Raw genomic sequence first — 21111 nt, 5'->3', positions numbered from 1 at the left:
AAGAGCCTCCAGAGTAAGAAAGACATGGCTTCAAATCCTACCATTTTCTAGTTGAGTGGCCTTGGGCAAATGATTGAATATCTCTGTTCCTTGGTTTCATTTGTCATTTGGGGATAGAAGTTCCTACTTTACAGGTTTGAGGCATCAAAGCAGATAATGGATATGAACTGGCATACAGAAACAAAGTTTTGTTCCTTAATATTACTGGTAATAGGAGAAGCAGGAGGAAAAGGAAGAGAGAAGGTAAGAACTTGCCCTTCCTCTCTCACCAGATGTAGGAATTTGTAGCAAAACTAATTTATTCCAAAGTGCTTGGGAAAAAAAGCTGTCTTTCTTCCCTCCAACTCTCTACCCCCAGCTACCTCTCCCCAAGGTAAGGATAGGTCCATCTTAATGCAGGGTCACTCAAAGGAAAGCTCAGCCCTTTCCTCTGGAGCTATCTTCCCAGGCAACAGCCCGAGGGGATGATCTTACTTCTAGCCTCCAGTATATGCAGGTCCATGGGCCAACCATGCGCCTGCTCCTAATCCCTTGTACCTGAGTTGATAGGCTAGGCAGGCCTTGTTCCACATGCTCATCTCCAAGGGAGGAAGCATGAAAACGTATACCGTCCTCTGGTGCCAGTCATATCCTCCAATCCACCTTATGAGGAAATCTCATACCTGGGTTTCTTTTGGTGCCAATGAGGTGGGACAAATGACCATGCTCCCCTCCACCTGTGAGATTACTACTACTTTTTATAATAAACCAAGGTGGGGAAACCAACAGACAATGGCACGTCTGATCACTTGGCTTCCTGCCGTTCACTATAAAATGAGAAGAGAATTCAAGTTGGACTGGTGTGACTCTGGGAAGTAGAGGGCGGGAGGATCATGAATCTCAGGAGTTGAGAACATGTTCTTTAAGAAAACTAGAGTCCCCAGAGTATGGCCTAAATGTATCATCAACCGCCTAAGCAGCAAGCTAGCGTGATAGGAGCCGGGGTGGAGGGCAATTAAGGGACCCCAAGGGATCTCTGATAAGCTCTGCTAGTTCTCAACCTGTGTGCACTATTTAGAATCACGCAAGCAGCTATTAAAAATACTGATGTTCAGGCCATCTCCTGGACCAATTACATCTAAATCCCAGGGGTGGAACCTGAGCATCGGTATTATTTAAAGCTTGCTCAGTGATTCCCGTGTGGAGCCATGATTGAGGAAAGTTGTTTTACACTTTCTCGGCCCATTGAGTTTGGAGAGGAAGAAACAGAAAATAGTAACACATCACAAACCTGTTAGGTGAGAATGCCTTTCCTCTCTCACACATGCAGGTTAACGACCCTTCCCACCGCACAACTGTTGTACATGGTAACTTATGTTTATCACTACACATATGACAGGCACATGCTATTGTTTAAATTATAATGAGAGCTAGTATTTACTGAGGACTTACTACATACCAGTCACCTGTCGATTTTACCCGTATTAACTAATACAAACCTCAAAATGACCCTCCAAGGTAGGTCTCTTATTACTGGTCCTATTTTCCAAATGAGGAAACTGAGGCACAGAAAGGTTAAGTGTACTTGACTGAATTTTACTCCTACTAATGGGCAAAACTGAGATTTAATTGAGCAATCGGGATTTAGAGTCCATTTTCTTCACCAAGCTGACTCTCAAGTAATGTCTTATTTTCATTCATTATCTCTCTGTGATAGGCATTGAGCATATTAACCCCAAACAAGCAAAGGTCCTTGTCTTTTTCTTTTTTTTTTTTTTTTTTTTTTTCAGATGGACTCTTGCTCTGTTGTCCAGGTTGGAGTGCAGTGGCACAATCTCAGCTCATTGAAACCTCTGCCTCCTGGGTTCAAGCGATTCTCCTGCCTCGGCCTCCTGAGCAGCAGGGATTACAGGCGCCCGCCACCACAGCTGGCTAAATTTTTTATTTTTAGTAGAGATGGGGTTTAACCATGTTGGCCAGGCTGGTCATGAACTCATGACCTCAGGCGATCCACCTGCCTCGGCCTCCCAAAGTGCTGGGATTACAGGCATGAGCCGCTGCACCCGGCCAGTCCTCGTCTTAAGGAGTTTACAGATTGTGTGTGTGTGTGTGTGTGTGTGTGTGTGTGTGTGTGTGTGTGTCCCCATGTATAAGGGGTAACCTCCCTAATGATAGGGACCACGTTTAATTCAGTTCTCTGAACAGCAGCTGAACCACCATATATGGGACACCATAGTGATTCCACAACATTGCAAAGGAAATGAACAAAGAAGGCAAGAGAAGGGACACAAGAGAGAAGGTAGGTGGGATGCTGTATGGGGGTATCTCGTCCCTTTAGACCATGGGGAACTCAAGAGTCAAGACTGCCCCATATAGAAGAGAACAACATCTCCCACTCAACTCCCACCTCCCCTCCATGGCAAACACTAACGAAATAAATTGCCAGAACAGGTAATAATTCCCATGCCCTAGTATTCTAAAATCTCCAACGATCACATCCCACTGCTGGCATTGTCTCTAACCAAGCAGACACTAACAAGGAAGCTCACAGGAAAGGATACATTTCCAGCACACATAGGGCCACATAAAGGATCCCCGTTTTATGACTTTGACCCTGGAGAGGAACTCGCTACTAGGAATTAAGCAGTTCCTTGGGGTCCAGGGGAAAATCTTATGGGGCCCTTTTACCTTCTAATGGCCTCACCACCATCTGGAGGCATCTGGGTGCATATAAATGTGTTACTTGTCTCTCGCTCAGTCGACTTGGCTGCTCCAATTAAATCTATTTCTTTTATCATCCAAGGTGTTAAGACTAATTACTTTAGCTCCTCTTTAAAGTTGTAAGAAAGACATGCAGATGCTCCTTGAGGAAATTTGAATTTGGTTACCTCCTCCTGAATTACTGAGTTATAGCACCAATAACAACTAGTTAAGACTTTGTCTCACAGCCAACTGCAATCAGATCTGAAGCATCCTCCAACAACATGCAAGGAGGCCAGGAGGATGTGTATATTTGACATACTGAAGCGATATATGTCCTGGGACAGACTTCACGGTATGGAGAAGTAATGGTTCAAAGTATTTCCTTTTATTTTGGCATTTTTAACCCTAGTCGTTGCTAATTATCATCATCGACATTGTTATTTTAACTATTTTTATCATCAAAATGTTTTTTGGGTCAAAGACCTCTCCACAGTACTTTCACAGACATTATCTCATTTGAAGTTCACAGCAAATCAATCAGATATTGGTATTTCCATTTTATGGACAAAGGGATTGAAGTGGCAAGGGATTAAATAGATTTGTCCAAAGGAACAAGCCAGTAAGTGGCAAGTTGGAATTTATACATAGACGCCTCACTCCAACACCTCAGACATGGATTTCAGAATCAAAGGGACTCTCAGCATCTGGGGAAGGTTCTAGAATCAGAATCTCCTTCTCAGAGGGCTGTTATGAGCATGAAATGGGATAATGCACATAGAATGCTTGGCAGAATTATCAGAGGCGCTGACACATGAGCAGAGTCCATAAATACCACCTACTGTTATTTTTACTATTGTTAATATTCAAAGAGAGTCAGACACTGAAAGTTTCTTTTCAGAAGACTTGGGATTTTACCTGTCTGATCTGTTTTAGTTGGATGAGGACATTTTTCACTTACAAAATTCAAAATAGAAACCACAAAACTTTGGTCTGACAGCCATTAAAAAGGGCGGCGGGGGAGTAGCTGTGCTACTAAGTTCAGATATGACCCTTAACATTCATCTCCTTTCCTAAAAGACTTAGGTATTGGCTTTGTGTTAGTTAGCTGCTTGCATTTCTGAAGCATCTGGCACTAAACCCTATAATCGGTTCAGTTTAAAAAAAAACTAGAACTAGTGTCTGGCAGCCACCTTTGAAGAGTGCCTAAAAATAGAAATAATTCACTGAAACCTCATTAGAATGGTGTTCAGGGATGCCAAGCTACCAGGGAATACGTTGCACAGTGTTGAGTAAGACCTCAGTAATATGGATGGAGAAGTCCCTGGAAGTGAATTATCCAAGAGTCAGAATTGAGCATTGTTTCATATACAGAACATTTTATTATATGTGGTGCAAACAAATTACTGACAGTGTAATTTTAGAAGTATCTCTCACCAAATCCATTTGTGTGAACACATAAGAGTCCTCTGTTATAACCAAAGGGCTATATTAAATGAATATACCCACATAAAATGGGTTGACAATGGCCCCTTGATACATAGAGTAAGCAACTCCTCCCATTGCAATTTTATTTACAGTCCTGATGTGTCTAATAAAATGCCTTCTTAAAAATGCATAAGTAATTCTTGGCTTACATCAACTTTGGACAAATCCAAATTCTAAATACGCAAGACCTAAATTAGTTAGCTCTCTTATATCATTTTTATACAGCTACCTAGGAATTTGCACACTCACAAAAAATCATACAACTTAATATATACTCAGAGAACACAATGAGCCAAGAAAAATAGAATTTGCTGTACCAGCGTGTTGAGGTGAGTGAATGCACAGGTATGCTCATAGCTCCCAACAGACCCCAAATGGGGATTTGATGCTAAAAATTTTCTCAAGACACCTGTACAATCATAATAAAGAGATGACATGAGCACCAACTACTGTGCCTTTTACTATATCACATTGAGATTCTGACCTATGGCAAGTTAAAAGGCAGGAAGGATAAAATATTTCTATCATGGACGTTCTTACAATAGACCGTTTCCTAATCCTTTACAAACCACAGGAGTTGCATTCTTGAAAAATATCACAATCAGCAAAACAGTGTTACCAAGATCAAGATGTTAACAGAAAAAGAGGAACATGGGGAAAATCATAAAAAGTCTCACATGGATAAATAAAATTAAGTTTCTTCCAAGTTTGCCATCACATCATGTAAAAATGGTTGAATGTATTTCCATAAAATCAGAAAGATCTGTGCAGACTGGTCTGTCTTAAAATATAATCTATGTGATGTACATGATATCTGCTTCGGGAATGTGGGTCACAGGGATACTCAAGAGACAGGCAGGCATTATCCAGAAAAGACAAAGAACAAAAGTTCTGGGCTTCAGATGGGTTCAGACATATCATAAATGTTAAGATGCTGTAGATAGAGAAAACAGTAGCTTCAGTGTAAACCCTGAACAACAAAATCAAAAGAGAATTGTAAAGTTCTTCTCAAATGGGCACAGGTGAGTAGCATCTGTATGCATACAGTTAAAGATGGTTAATAATCCTGGCCCTCAATGCCTAGATGGCCAGATAGTAAAAAGATTTCGCAAGAGACAACAGTAACCCTCTAAAATAAGCCAGCGTTTATCATTTTAAAATCCTGTCCTGGGAAAATCCTTTTATAATGCTAAGGAAACTGTGTAGTGCTGTAATTTACAGAAGCAGGTTCTCCTACGACCTCTGCAAGGGAGTTTCATTGATCTTCCTATGAGTTTTTTAAACTAGCTCTCGCTGATTTCAAGTTCAAAAGCATTTGCACATGCTCTTACCTTCTTACCTCTGTTTACTTTTCTACATCTAAGTCAATGTTCTATTAAATTGGTGCTTGTTTTGAAAATCACTGCAGTGTCTGCAAACAAATACCCATGTGGGTGCTTTAATTTAACAGGGCAGAGGTAAACCTAGGATATGTAGGAATAGGGCAGATTTAAATATTTTGGCACGCAAGTTTTGCACCTTATGTTGGAATCCCAGTTGTCCAAGTCTTGGTTAGCCAGGGACTACTGGAGTTCTTAGGACTGGGATTATTAGTTATTCTTATGGCCTTCGGCCTGCAGAAAATAACCCAAATAGCCCTAACTGACCCCCCTCTACCGAGATGAAGATATTCTGATATCTTCAGTCATTTAGCTAGTTGATGACCATAAAGCTGAGTTTCTTGACCTCAGCCAGCACAGACATTTTGGGCTGCTAACTGTTGGTTGTGGAGGACTCTCCTGTGCACTGCAGGATGTTCAGCAGCATTCCTGGGCACTATCCGTGAGATGCCAGCAGTGCCTCTGCTCTGACACACCTAAAGTGTTTCCAGACATGGCCACATTGCCTGTGGGGCAAAACCCCCATTCCCTCCCTCCCTCCCCACTTCAGAACTGCTGCCATTAAAAAGTTAATACATTCAATTCAAAGTTCAAATCTTTATCCCATTCACTCACACTATGCTTACATAACCACAGCATTCATTCTATACTCTTTATAGCCTTTTTATGAAAGGGAGGAAACTAAAGAAAAAAGATGTCATCAAATCTATAAAATAATTACAGACACACAGCCTAAGATAATTTAGGATCGAAGATTTTAACTATGGACAAAAAGAAGAAGAACATAATTTTAAGTTACAAGAAAATACCTCTTCAGCTATCAGCAAAACTGAGAGGCCTGAACGCAATTATATGCAGATGACAATAACTGGGACCAATAATATATACTTCTCCCTCTACCCTCTTCAACAGAAAACCCAACTTTTCCCATTCAGTTCTTCACTGAGAGCACAGACCCTGGAGATATACGGTTGCCATTGAAATGCTGGCTCCAACACTTATTGGCCTGTGTAATTTTGAGTAATTTATACTGAAAAAAGCTCCATGTCTCAGCTTCCACATCTATAAAATGGAGGTAATAATACCTTGAGGGGTCCCAGTGAAGATTAAGTGAGATACTGTATAGTAGTTATTAGCATTTTACATGAGTTAAGTCCTCAGCAAATGTTAACTTTTATTAGTGGTGTTTGTATTCTATTTAGAAACATCTTGCAACTAATTTATCTGTGGGGAGGAAAGAGAGGTAAGAACGGTTGTGAATATGAAGTGCTTTATGTCAGGAGTTCTCCCGATAAATCTAATCAGCGAAAGCATCCTACTAGGTCATATTCCAGGAAGACCAAATCTAGGAAAAAACAAAGTCGCTGGATTGGGAGTCACACAACTCAAATTCTTGGCTTGGCAGACTGCAAAGAGCTAGGGGACCACGTCAATCACTTAACCTTTCAGAGGGTCAGGCCTGTCATCTGTCATAGTAAGGTTACTACAGAGTGCCTAAGATCTTCTCTGAGTTTATGAAAATCAGATTCTGTGACTTACATTAAAACTAATGGCCAAAACAATTTTAAACTATCATTCAATGATGTACAAAAGCAAAGTACTTGGTAACGTCCTTGAAGTGCAATGATTTAATTAAAATAGATTTTCACATGGTCACATTCAAAGAATTCAAAGTCTCTTAATTATGTAATGCTTCGCCAATAATTAAATAGTCCTCTGTAATGTCCACTAAGAGGAAATTTGAATTACAGGCCATTTGCAGACAGGAGATGTGCTGAAAACACCTGATAGGCTATAAATTCAATGTTGTACATCCACAAATCTATTCCAAAATTGCAATTGAACATTAAGAATGACTCTGGCCTTCACTTAATGGTAAGTCCTATGAAATCAATTAGCTGTTAAAATAGTTTAATTGGAACATATGTATTTTAATTTTTGTGTGTGGATTAAAAAAAAAGTCTTCTTAATCAACCCAAAACATTCTGATATTGCACTTCTAGGTAATGTAGTGAAAGAATTGAACTTATATCTGGATAAAACCAAGGATGTGGAAAATGTCAGAAGGACGATATTCAAACAGCAGCAACTGGAAAGGAATAAATTAGGAATCATATTAGTTTACCATCATTATCTTGTAAAGCAGTCTAAGAAGGAAGTTCTAAATAATCTACCACCATTCTCCAACACAAACTCAATTTTCTCAGACTCAAAAATAGTTCTTGTTTTTTTCTGGGGGTCTGGGGTGAGGGTGGGAATTTGGCAGATGGGTAAAATTACTAATTTATCCCTTCTCTCTCTCTCTCTCCAGAGTTAAAGGCCCTTGTTTCACACTGCCATCAGCACCATGAAAAGAAAAAAAAAAATTAAAACCATAACACGATAGAAAATTTATTCTTCATCAAAAAAAGAAAAAGACTTTTGGGATAGTTAAAAAGAATAAAAAGATTAATTTAGGTCACCATAAATAAAAGGAATGAATTATACTTTAATAGTGGTGTTCTGCTTTATACCAGAACAGAAGAAAAATGGAGAAAGAAGAGTCCAATTCTAAAATTTACAAGTCGAAACTTCATACTCTCAAACTGAAATATTTATCATTTTAAAAATATACATAAGATATAATTCTTGCATTATTCTCTTGAGATTTTATCTGCCTGACTTGATCTGTCCTCCCCTAGCTCCCAATGATAAAATGAAGCTACTTTTGAAGAAAGAATTTTAAGGCCCTTCTGAAAACTTACTGTCCCTCAATTACTTTGAGGGCAGGACACAATTCTGAGGATAACTCATGATTTCCATGGAGCACGGCACAGAGAAGGTGCTTAAGAAATATGCAGAGTGAACAAATGAGTTAGCAAATGAATGCAAGAATGAATACATAAGCAAGAAAATCTTACATTGTTTGCTTAGAAAATCTGAAGGAGAAAGGGGGGAAAGAGGCAGAAAAACATAGACATGTAAAGAATAGCAAGAGCAAGAAAAAGTTAACAGATGAACTAAAACACACAGAAGCTAACTCATCAACTATCATAGAGGAACCCTAGTAAAGAAAAATGCAAGAAAGAGGCAGAGACAACGGGAAAGAAAATTAGCAAAATGATCCAAAAAACCCTCTTCACTCATCACCTAGTGAGATAAACGCATTTTGTTGGGAAACCTTATAAAGATACACCCAGATACTCTTTACAGTAAAACAGTCCTTTAAGGCCTCTGAACGCACTACGGAATGGAGATGCATCCCTTTAACATGTTTGACCCAATGGAGCCCCAGGGAAGAGAGTTACCATCCTCAATGAATCGTTACACAGTCTTCATGTTCAATGTCCTTGACCAGCTCAAGAATCTTACACTTCTGACACAAACAGCATCCTTTTTGGGTGAAGCTTACACAGCCATCTAGATATATGCTTTTCAAAAACCCAAATAATTAATAATGTGATAAAACACAAGAGGTTTCCTTTAACTCAGTTTTGCTTAGTATATATTTCCTGAGCAATAATTGAGGTCAATGCACTACTGTGAGGGCTAGGGAAAGGTGGGTGGGTGGTATACAAAAAGAAGAGGAACAAGACACAGACTTCAACTTCAGAGAGTTTATACTCTGGTAGTTTCAGGTTCTACCCCCTAATGCCTATTTTTTATAATTTGTAGCTAATAAGCTATTAGGCTGTCCCTTTCCAATCTAGACAATGGAGCCTAAATGTGTTTCCATGAAATTCAGCTAAGTATTTACACAATCAAGCCACTGTTTTAGACGTGTGCAAGAGACATAATGATGAATGAAGACTCTCAAGCCTCAATGATCTCACAGTATTAATGCAGAAGAAAGCAAGTAAAATAACAGCTTTAATACAAGATGGAATGCTATAAGTCAGAGTGGGTCAAAGGAAGGACAGATCATATCTACCTATGGTGGGGAAGGAGGGGGAAGGTGAAATGCAGGGAAGTGGAGAGAAAGGCTTCCTTGCCAGCCCTGGATGGATGAGTCATCAAGAACTCCTCCTGCCTTCTCAATGTCTATAAATAATCCCAGGTGCTGCAATTCATTTAATTACTAAGCCTCTCTAGATGGAGAAAAATAATTAAGCAGTCTGTAACACCGACATGATATAAAGAATGGGTTCGCAACTTGCAAAGCATTTGAGTTCTGAAGTTTCCTTTCAACTATGAAAGAAGGGCAGAAATGAAAAGGGGGCAAATGACTCTACAAACCTGAGGGAAAAACCAAAGGACTACAGTCATATTCTGGGTAGAATTTAAATAAAAATGAAAACTGGTACAAAGGAAGGCAGCTCAACTCTCCCAGTAGAAGGAGAACATTAAATGAGGAAACTGCAGTAGAGCTGGTGACGACAGTTTGTCAAAAAGAAATAGTTTAAGAATGATAAATAAATCAGATGCAATTCACTTATTTCTTAAATGTATTCAGAAATATACCTATTGACTAGATCTCTGGATACAGACATGACAATCATTTTATATCTTTGTTTCTGATGCAAAGATTCAGAACTGACCACAGCCATAAAGGAGGCTGGAAACAATGTCACATAAGAAACGTTTCTTAATGTAGACGCTCTTGAAGAATCATGCATTTATGATTCCAAAGTTCAGTGGAATTAATGCAATATAAATGAAATTTCAAGCATTCATATGACAATGGCAACTGGGTAATGAAATGAATGAGATGTTCCTCTTAAGATAATAAATTCAATAACAATATACTTCATGAAAAAACACAATTAATCAAAGATAACGAACAGGAATACCAAACTTCTATGGGCATCTGACTGAAATCCATTAAGAAGGTTGCATGGTTAAAAGACACTTTGGTCCAAGTGAGAAAGTAGATGAAAGCATTTAATGGTGAAGAAACAGACGGAAGCCAAGGGAAAAACACCAGAACCCAATTACGAGGGTGAAGATAAAAGATTCTTGGCCTCAAAAGAACAGGACTACTTAAAGATAAGGTCATTCCAAGTATTGGGTACTCTTTCTTCTACCAACTTAAAAAGGAACCAATGAAATTGTTCTGTGAATTACAGTTTTTAAAAGCAAAGTATCCTTCCACAAATTGCCTAATGATTCCACTGATTCTATTTCATGTAAACCTGGGTTTTTATATTTATTTGTTTCACCAGATAAACCATGTAGGGTGTTATCAGAATCACACAATATTTTGAAACAGCATTTTAGGTTGCTGCAAAAGTAATTGCGGTTTTTGCCTTTAAAAGTAATGGCAAAGCCGGGCATGGTGGCTCATGCCTGTAATCCCAGCTCTTAGGGAGGCAGAGGCAGGAGCACAGCTTGAGCCCAGGAGTTCAAGACCTGCCTGAGCAACATAGTGAGACCCCGTTCTCCACGAAAAGGAAGAAAAAAAAAAAAGTAATGGCAAAAACCGTGATTACTATTGCACCAACCAAATAATAACTTCTGATATTTTATATTTTCACAGGCATTCAAATTAGGTTGACAGTAGAGAAAAGAAGTTTTACTTTAACAAATAAAAAATAATTATTTTAGTTTCTGTACTTACATAAATCAACTAAACAAGTATTTATTCTCTTGAGTGTTTTAACAACAAATTCCTCTATCCCTTGACAATATTTTTATTTTAAATTTATGTTTTAAATCCTTTAAAAGCAAACTTTACTCTTACTTGTTCCCCTATGCTTTCGATAGGGAACAAACCCAAAGGTGATCTGCGTGATCTAGAAAAAGGTGATCCTTCCTCCAGACACATTACTACCATGTGATGGAAAATTATAATATTACACTTAACCAGTGGCTACAAAGGGAGCGCACCTTCTAGAACTGTCTGGGCCAAGATGTGGCTGCCCTGATTCACCGTCTTCCACACATTGAGGTTGTTCTTCCTTCCTTCACTTGTGCTCAACAGCAGACCTGGCTCATCATCTTTCAGCACTGAGACTGACCCTCAACTCTTATCCGTTACCAAAATATATCAGCTGCCATTCAGAGTTACTGGGGTCCGGGCCAGTCATCATGATCTTAAGATCACGTTGATGTGAACATATGAATAAGACTGCTTGATGATTTTGTTGCAATGGGAACACACACTCCCTCCAAAGTAGCCACTAGACACATCTCGATTACTGCTACATCATCAAGACATTTTGTGTAAAACCTTCCATATTTAACTGAAGAAAAGAATCATAAACACTGTGTAAATTCGACAAATCATGCCTGTGAGCCACAATGGGGCAAAGTGCAAGTAACCACTACTCTAGGCCAATGTAAGGGTTCATTGGACAACCAGATGTCTGCTAGGTTTGTGCCTATTTTGGTGCTTTTGGGGGGCAACATTATGAACTTCATCATATCTAAGCACAGCAAGGGCAGAGAGAAAGCCAAAATTACCAGGAATAATGGGCACATGTTGAGAACAAAAAAAGAAGCATGGATAGTGAAAAATTGAAACGGTAAAAAAAAATTATTCTAGTACATGAAGTGAATCAGCATCTGGACTACTGGTATCTCTGCAGAACTTGGCCTTGCCTAGGCCTGGGCTTTTGGGTCATTCTCTTTGTGTCACTCTGAATAATGAATATGTGGGTTTATAAGCACCAAGTCAGAGTATAGCCTTTTTACAAGTAGAGGAGTTCAACTCTTTTTGGCCGTTATTTGTGGGACCATGACAGTGAGGTTCTAGTGCACAGGAGAAGATTGTGTTTATTATGCTTAACATAGAAACTAGTACCACTCCTGGCATCGAATAGATGTTGAATAGATAGATGACAAACCCTTCTTCAATACCAAAATGTAAGATGCCAGGTTTGAATTTGGAAATATACACCAAGATTTCTCTATTTTGGGAAGAAATATCAAACTCTCAAATTTATCATTCTTATAGAGAGCAAAAAAATAAAAAAAATGAGATCTAACTAGAATGCCAAATTCAAGTAACAATTTTTTTTATTTGCATTGCATGACATAGTGAGAATTCAAGCATATAAGCACGTGTGTGCTTACAAGAAAGACAAAGGGGCCGGGTGCAGTGGCTGACGCCTATAATCCCAGAACTTTAGAAGGCTGAGGCAGGAGGATCACTTGAGCCCAGGAGTTCCAGACTAGGCTGGGCCACAAAGCAAGACCTTGTCTCTAGAAAAAAATAAGAAAATTAGCCAGACATGGTGGCCTGCACCTGTAGTCCCAGCTACTCAAGAGGCTGTTGCAGGAGGATCCCCTTGAACCCAGGAGTTGGAGGCTGTAGCGAGCCATAATTGCACCACTACACTTCCGCCTGGGCAACAGGGAGACTTGTATCTAAATAAATAAATAAGAAAGACAAAGGAAGCAGCTTAATACAGCTGCTATCTATGTAAAATTATGTTCTTTTTTTTTTTTTTTTTTCCCTGAGATGGAGTCTCACTCTGTCGCCCAGGCTGGAGTGCAATGGCGCGATCTCAGCTCACTGCAAGCTCTGCCTCCCAGGTTCACGCCATTCTCCTGCCTCAGCCTCCCGAGTAGCTGGGACTACAGGTGCCCGCCACCACGCCCGGCTAATTTTTTGTATTTTTAGTAGAGATGGGGTTTCACCGTGTTAGCCAGGATGGTCTCGATCTCCTGACCTTGTGATCCGCCCGCCTTGGCCTCCCAAAGTGCTGGGATTACAGGTGTGAGCCACCGCGCCCGGCCTCTAATTATGTTCTATTTTTTATCATCTGACCTCTAATTTGTGTCTATAGGATACCAAGCCAAATTTAGAAAAGGACCTAACAAATGAAGTGTACATTAAATATCTTTATATGCAAACTAGTAGTCGTGTCCTCGAAATACTTTAAAAATTCAAAACCTAGATTTCACAGTGAGGTATTTTGTTGATTTGCACACCAATGTGTCTTGCCTGCCTAAAATTCTAATTGGTATTATATTTAACAGGAGTTTATAGAGCTGAAAAAAATAGAAAGTGTTTGGGTAGAGCATGCTATAAACTAGTCCTTCCAGTACTCATAAAAACATTAAAAAGTTTTTTTTAAATTTTCTTTTAAGAAAGGTTCCCTATGAAGTAGAATCTTGGAGGTCTGAGCACAGGTGGGCATGACAGAGAAGGAAGCGAGGGTGGATCTGACGGCAGAGCCACAGGAGCAGAGGTCCAGCTGCATGAAAAGCAGCATGCTAAGGGAACGATGACAGAAAACCAGGTGTTAGCCAGGCACGTGGCAACTGTTTAAGAGCAGTTTGTGTGGTCCCAGTGCTACCAAACGCAAACCAATCACAGTTTAAGAACAGAAGGGGGCTGGGCGCAGTGGCTCATACCTGTAATCCCAGCACTTTGGGAGGCCGAGGCAGGCGGATCACGTGAGGTTGAGAGTTTAACACCAGCCTGACCAACATGGAGAAACCCTGCCTCTACTAAAAATACAAAAAAAAAAAAAAAAAAATTAGCCGGGCATAGTAGCACATGCCTGTAATTCCCAGCTACTCAGGAGGCTGAGGCAGAAGAATCACCTGAACCCGGGAGGCGGAGGTTGTGGTGAGCTGAGATAGCGCCACTGCACTCCAGCCTGGGCATAACAAGAGCGAAACTCCATCTCAAAAAAAAAAAAAAAAAGAACCGAAGGGGTCCAGACAGAACTCAAGTCATCTGCCAACAGGGCAGTGTCCAGAACATACTTCTGTTCATAAAAAGATAATATGTATACCATGGGGTTCCCATCCCACAGAAACATGGAGGGCTATAGATGGATATTTGGGAATTTCCAAGTGTCTGCTATGTTCCAGGAGCCATACTACGAAGTCCTTTAATTACCACTACAATCTACATGATGTATTAGCTGTTCTCTCTACCTCACAGATAAGGATACTGAGATTGAAAAGTTTAAATAACTACATTACCATTACACTGTAGAAATCATGGAATTCAAAAGCAAGTATCCTGACTCCAGTGAATAAGCTCTTAAAACACTATGCTCTATTGTGTTCATGAAAAGTAATCAGGAAAAAGAGATGTGTTGGAGAACAATAGGCAAATTAGACCAATAGACAGCATAAACAGACAACTTCCAAAATACTTGACCATGACCCACAGTAAGCAATACACATTATATCATGACCCAGCACACACCCAGTATGCTTTACTGTGCATAAACAAATTCTATAAATACATTTACCTTTACTATAGTTTACTGATATTTTCTGACTTATTTCCTATTCTATATTATTCTATGTCACTGTTTTTAAAATGCTGATCAGAACTTACTGAAATAATTTCATGGCTCAACAATAAGATAGAACCCACTGTTTGAAAACCAGTGCCATAATCACCAATGACAACCATTGTTCTTATTCTAGGTAGAATATCAAGCTTTTCAAATTTTCATATCTGATCTCTCATTTGAGCCTTTATCTCCCTTGAGAAAAGGGAGAAAGGTAGTTAAAAGGGAGAAAACTGTCACTCATGTGTCACCCATTGAAAAGGGTGGTGAAATTAACATACTCCAAACGAGAATGGCTCCACCTCAATGACAAACTTGCTCAAAAAGGCAGATGTCAAAGACGTGTTGGAGAAGGCTCTTATGTCTTTAACATTCCTTTAGTTGTCAAAAAGACTTCATTTTCCAACAGAGACTCATTGGTGAAATGAACACCTTTATGTAGTCGCTAGGTCAACTTTAAGATTGAAAGACAAATCACAGATGCCTACTACTCAGACTACCTTACGCACTAAAAAGCACCAAGGTCTCCTACAGGCAAGTTGGTCAAGGCACTCACTGATCAACACTACTTTGATTTGACTTATTAAAAAGCCTGAACAGCATTATTTTATCGAAGGATGCAATGCTGGGATTCTAGGTGCAGAATCAACACTGAGTTATGAGCATTCATCAACACAATCATATTAAAAGAGAGGACGGAAGGATAAGAGTTCATAAATGTACCAACACAGAGATAGCTGCAACAAAAACTTTAGTTACTATGGGGATTTCTGAGAGGGAAAGAGGGGGGGGGGTCTCTTTAGAAAACTGACGGATGCTATTTATTAACCTACTTGCAAGTAATGTCAAATTTTAAAGTTGCTCAAAAAAACACCTTTTTTTATATCAGTCTCTTAATATGCTGAAGGAACCTGTTCAAAATGCTTCAGCGGCGAAGTAACTTAGATGATAAATGTGTTCTTCAATCTGTGCACCAGTCAAGTAGCAATAAAATCAGAGTAATTCATGCAAAAATTTTCATTATGTTTCTAAACATACTTATTTACATTTTAAATCACACATTAGACAATATGAAATATCTTTCATTTGGACAGGTGTGAACTAGAAAACAGATGCATTCATTAAACATGGAACAATTCGGCGAATTAAAAAAAAACACTCAAAAAATCCTTTGATTGAAGTACTTCAGCCACTGTTAACTTACTTGAAAAAATATGGCCATGGCTCCGATTATTCTGTTCTCAGAAATTGCGGTTTGAAAGCTGTCAAAGTCATCTGGATTGTAGAAGAAAATCTGCATCTGTAAGAACAATTAAAAAAATGTATTAGGAAAATTTTCAAACAAAAATAAAAAGTGGAGAGAATAGTACCATAAATGTATATTCCCCAGTTGCTAATAAGATTTTGCCAAATTTATTCACCTATTCATATTTTTCCTTTGCTAACTTTTTTTTTTTTTTTGAGATAAGGTCTCTCTCTGTTGCCCACGCTGGACTGCAGTGACTCAATCTCAGCTCACTACAACCTCCGCCTCCCAGGTTCAAGCGATTCTCCTGCCTCAGCCGAGTAGCTGGGATTACAGGCAACTGCCATCGTGCCCGCTAATTTCTGTATTTTTGTAGAGATGTTGACCATGTTCACCATGTTGACCAGGCTGGTCTTGAACTCTTGACCAGAGTGATCTGCTTGCTTTGGCCTCCCAAAGTGCTGGGATTACAGGCATGAGCCACCACACCCGGCCCTTTGCTAACATATTTTAGAACGAACCCAGACATCATGTCATTTTACCCCTAGATATGTCAGAATGTATCCCATCTTTTCACAGAACTACAATGCATTCATGCCACCCAAAATAAGTAAAACCAATGCCTTCTAGTTTTCTAATAGTCAGGTCATGGTGAAATTTCCCTATTAAGAAGCAAAATTTTAATGGAGTTAACCACCTTTTTGCAAAAAGCTAACCCACACATTATTTTTCTTAATCCTCTTAACAAGCTCTGTAAAAAAAATTAGGGCAGAAATTACTATACTCAGCTATAGATGAGAAAATAGTGCTTCAGAAATTTGATGATAATTTGCCTACTATTACACATCAGAGAGAATCCAAAATCCATGTGCTTTCATCCCAACCTTAAATATCTTCTCTTACATTTGGCTAGCATTATGGTTTGTTTTTTTTAAACAAACAAACAAACTCACTCTCACTCTGTGGCCGAGGCTGGAATGCAGTGGCAGCCACCACGGCTCACTGCGGCCTCCATCTCCTAGGCTCAGTAGATCCTCCCACCTCAGCCTCCTGAGTAGCTGGGACTACAGGTGCATGCCACAATACCCAGCTAATTTGTGTATTTTCTGTAAGCACAGGGTTTTGCCTTGTTGTCCAGGCTGGTTTCAAACTCCTGGCCTCAAGCAGTCTGCATGCCTCAGCCTCCCAAAACACTGGGATTACAAGTGTGAGCCACTGGGCCTGACTAGAATTTCTTATTCAAAAAGCAGAACACAGGTAAGTCAACTCAGAATCATTATACAACTTTAATGCTTGCACACATTTTGACATTTAAAAAGATGCAGAGAAAAGTCGGATGCGGTGGCTCACACCTGTAATCCCAGCACTTTGGGAGGCCGTGGCGGGCAGGTCACCTGAGGTCGGGAGTTCGAGGCCAGCCTGACCAACATGGAGAAACCCTGTTTCTACAAAAAATACAAAATTAGCCAGGCATGGTGGTGCATGCCTGCAATCCCAGCTACTCGGGAGGCTGAGGCAGGAGAATCACTTGAACCTGGGAGGCAGACGCTGCGGTGAGCGGAGGTCATGCCATTGCACTCCAGCCTGGGCAACAAGAGCAAAACTCTGTCTCAAAAAAAAAAAAAAAAAAAGATGTAGAGAACAAAAATGAACCATTGGGTATCCCCAGAAGCCTCCACACTGATTAAAAAAAAAAAAAAAACCAGACCTGGGTTCCTATTCCAGCTTCCTTATTTACTTGCAAGCACCAGCTTTCTTAGGCATAAAGTCAAGTATTTCTACTTACTGGGGTAATTGTGAGGCTCAAATAAGTTAACGTAGTGTATAACATGAAGCACCGTGGTTAGACCTCATCGATCCTCAACAAATCACCATCATCATCACCATATATACATATGTATTTTTTTCTAAGATAGGGTCTCATTTTGTCACCCAGGCTGGAGTGCAATGGCATGATCATGGCTCACTGCAGCCTTGACCTCCTGGACTCAAGCGATCCTCCCACCTCAGCCTCCCAAGCAGCTGGGACTACGGGTATACACCACCATATCAGGCTAATTTATATATATATTTAGAGGCAGGGTCTCACTATGTTGCCCAGGCTGGTCTAGAATAACTGAGCTCAAGCAATCCGCCCACCCTGGCCTCCCAACGTGTTGAGATTACAGGCATGAACCACTGCGCCTGGTCATCATCATCATCATCATCATCATCATCATCATATTTTAAGATTAACATTTGGCAAACATCTTAAAATTTCTAGTAAGAGCGTGATTCCACTGAATCATCTAGAATGATGGTACTCCTTACAGAAAACAGTATCTTCTATATAATTAGTTCTTTCATGACCTCTATTTCCCTACTTTTCTAAAAGGCATGATGCTATTTTCTGTAATAGACTGAACAACCACACCCCAGAGAGATTTAGAGATTTGACGTTGAACAATAAAGTCCCAGCAGGAAAAGCTAAATATAGGTCAAAGGTAAACAGAGTTCTGATGACTGAATTAACTCAAATGCTAAGAATACGACGGCATTTCTTTTGTGAAGAGGGCAATCAGGTAGCCCAAATCAGGACACTTCCTAGAAAAATTCTGATACCTAAGTACATGGGAGAAGGATGGGTAGTTTTCTTTTGGAGAATTTTCTTTCTTAAAGGTAATTCTTTTTCTGAAGACTGTAAATTCACACCAATTCTGGCAGTTTCTTACAAATGTGTTGCCTTACAGTTTGGACAGCTTTAGACATCATGAATTTTTAGAGAAAAATCTATTCAATAAGGTGCAGATTAGAATGGTTTAATATTAGGTGAATTGCTTCGGGTACAATACTACTAACCCAAGAAAGAAACTTAACACAGGTGTATTCAGAAAATTACACTTCACTTTCTTTTTAAAACTCAGGCCCTCAAATTAAGTAGGTTCACAGAAGGCTTTCTTATACCTCAGCCCATGTGCAGGAGCAGCATTGTTTAATGCATCACCCGAATAGTGTGTGATACAAAATACTTTAAGACTTCTTCAAGGGCATTTTCATTTACAAGTGGGTAAAAAAATACATTTTTAGAAAATGTGTTTGGGTCACAGCTCCACCCATCTGGATAATAAAATGTCTCATAAAAAGGACAGTAGCACAGGTCTGAAATATCTATTTTTCTTACTATTTTTCTCAAGTTGTAGCCTAATGAATTACGGTAATATTTGAAGTGTCTAAAATGTAAGAATAAGTAGATGAGGTTTTGCTGAGTGAATTGGACATGCGTGAATTGAAACATACTTTGTCAGCAGTGGTGATGTCCAAGTTTGGACAGAGGCTGGAAACTATTTTCCAAAAACACCTTTGGCAGGTGTTTGGGGTGGCTACCATCAATTTTATCCTCAAAATGAACTGTGCCCAGAGCCCTCCCTTCAACATTCTGGGCTCTAGATCCCAGAGCCCTCCCTTCAATATTCCCCAAAGTGTGTTCTTTCTAGTAATGTTAATCTAAGTGATGCTCACTCTACAGCAATCCTTCTATGAAGAAACGTGGTGTACACAAGCTGAAGAAAAGATCTGGGGCCAGGTGCAATGTGGCTCATGCATGTAACCCCAGCACTTTGGGAGGTCCAAGTGGGAGGACTGCTTGAGAACAGGAGTTTGAGGCCAGCCTGGGCAACACAGTGAGACCTCATCTCCACAAAAAATTAGCCAGGAGTGGTGAGTGTAGTCCCACCTATTCAGGAGACTGAGGTGAGAGGATTGCTCGAGCCCAGGAGGTTGAGGCTATTGAGGCTACTGATGGCTCCACTGCACTCCAGCCTGAGTGACAGAGCAAGATCCTGTCTAAAAAAAAAAGAAAAGAAAGGAAAAAAAGAAAAAAAGATCTGGAAAATCCAGCAATAAAGGGATCTATTAACTGTTCCCTATCTCCTTTACCCAGTATCACCAATTATTTATACTATACCTCTTTTGCGCTCTCTCTGTATATATATACACACACACACACACACACACACACACACTCACTTTTTTTCCTCAATCATTTGGGAGCAAATGGGAGATAATAGGCCCCTTTACCACTAAATACTTAAGTGTGTAATTTCTAAGAATAAGGACATTCTCTTACATAATCACAGAATAATTATTAGAATTACCAAACTTCACATTAATACAATATTATTATCTAATTCACAGACCATTTTCAAGTTTTGGCAAGTGCCCAAATAAAGTCCATTACAGATCATTTTCTGGTTCTCAGTCCAGAATTCAATCTAGGATCAAACTTTGTATTTAATTGTCCTGTCTTTTCACACTGACCTCTTCCAACCCCATCTTTATCTGGAACAGTTACTGAGCCTCTTTCTTTACTCTGACAATTATAAGTGTACAGGGCAGAAATTTCATAGAATTGAAGTTTGTCAGCTGAGTGTGGTGGCTTACACCTGTAATCCCAGCACTTTGTGAGGCCAAGGTGGATGGATCACTTGAGGTCAGGAGTTTGAGACCAGCCTGGCCAACATGGTGAAACCCTGTCCCTACAAAAATACAAAAATTAGCCAGGTGCGGTGGCAGGTGCCTGCCACTTGGGAGGCTACTTGGGAGGCTGAGGCAGGAGAATCACTTGAACCTGGGAGACGGAGGTTGTGGTGAGCCGAGATTGCGCCGCTGCACTCCAGCCTGGGCAACAGAGTGAGACTCAGTCTCAAAAAAAAAAAAATTTATATCTTCTCCGTGCATCATATCAGCAAGCACATTTATGCAGGTTTATCCTGCTACTGGAGGTATTTATCTTGATCATGTGGCTAAGGTGCTATCTATTGGGCCTCTCCACTATAATGTTATTAATTTTCCTTTCATAATTAAAAAGTATTTTGTAGAGAGATACTTTGGCATGAGATAAATATCCTGCTCCTCATTTAATGTTGACTCACTACTTTAGTATCCTTGGGTGACTTTCTAACTCCACCATTCCTTCTATATTCATTAATGGCATTCTAGAGTAAGGAATTGCTTTCCCTGCACTGTGGTTTATTCACTTATTCATTCATTCATTTATACCCATATGGACTTGTTTATTTTTGTTTCTATTTATTCAATCCATTATCAGATTCCATTACTAACATTATGTATTTTGATGCTCAGATTGTCCCAGATTTGCCCA

At 39.7% G+C, this 21111-nt stretch overlaps 1 protein-coding gene across 3 annotated transcripts in view; it reads right to left on the bottom strand.

The window, feature by feature from the left end:
- PTPRG (protein tyrosine phosphatase receptor type G) overlaps positions 1-21111 on the bottom strand; it is a 730401-nt gene that overhangs the window by 200125 nt on the left and 509165 nt on the right. For all 3 annotated transcript variants that reach the window (XM_004034399.5, XM_004034398.5, XM_055383012.2), the window contains exon 5: positions 15930-16025. In XM_004034399.5, the coding sequence (XP_004034447.3) occupies positions 15930-16025 (96 nt within the window). The remainder of the gene's footprint in view (positions 1-15929; positions 16026-21111) is intronic.

Source organism: Gorilla gorilla, chromosome 2, assembly GCF_029281585.2.
Source record: "Gorilla gorilla gorilla isolate KB3781 chromosome 2, NHGRI_mGorGor1-v2.1_pri, whole genome shotgun sequence".
NCBI lineage: Eukaryota > Metazoa > Chordata > Mammalia > Primates > Hominidae > Gorilla > Gorilla gorilla.
This window is presented reverse-complemented; position numbering and strand designations above follow the sequence as displayed.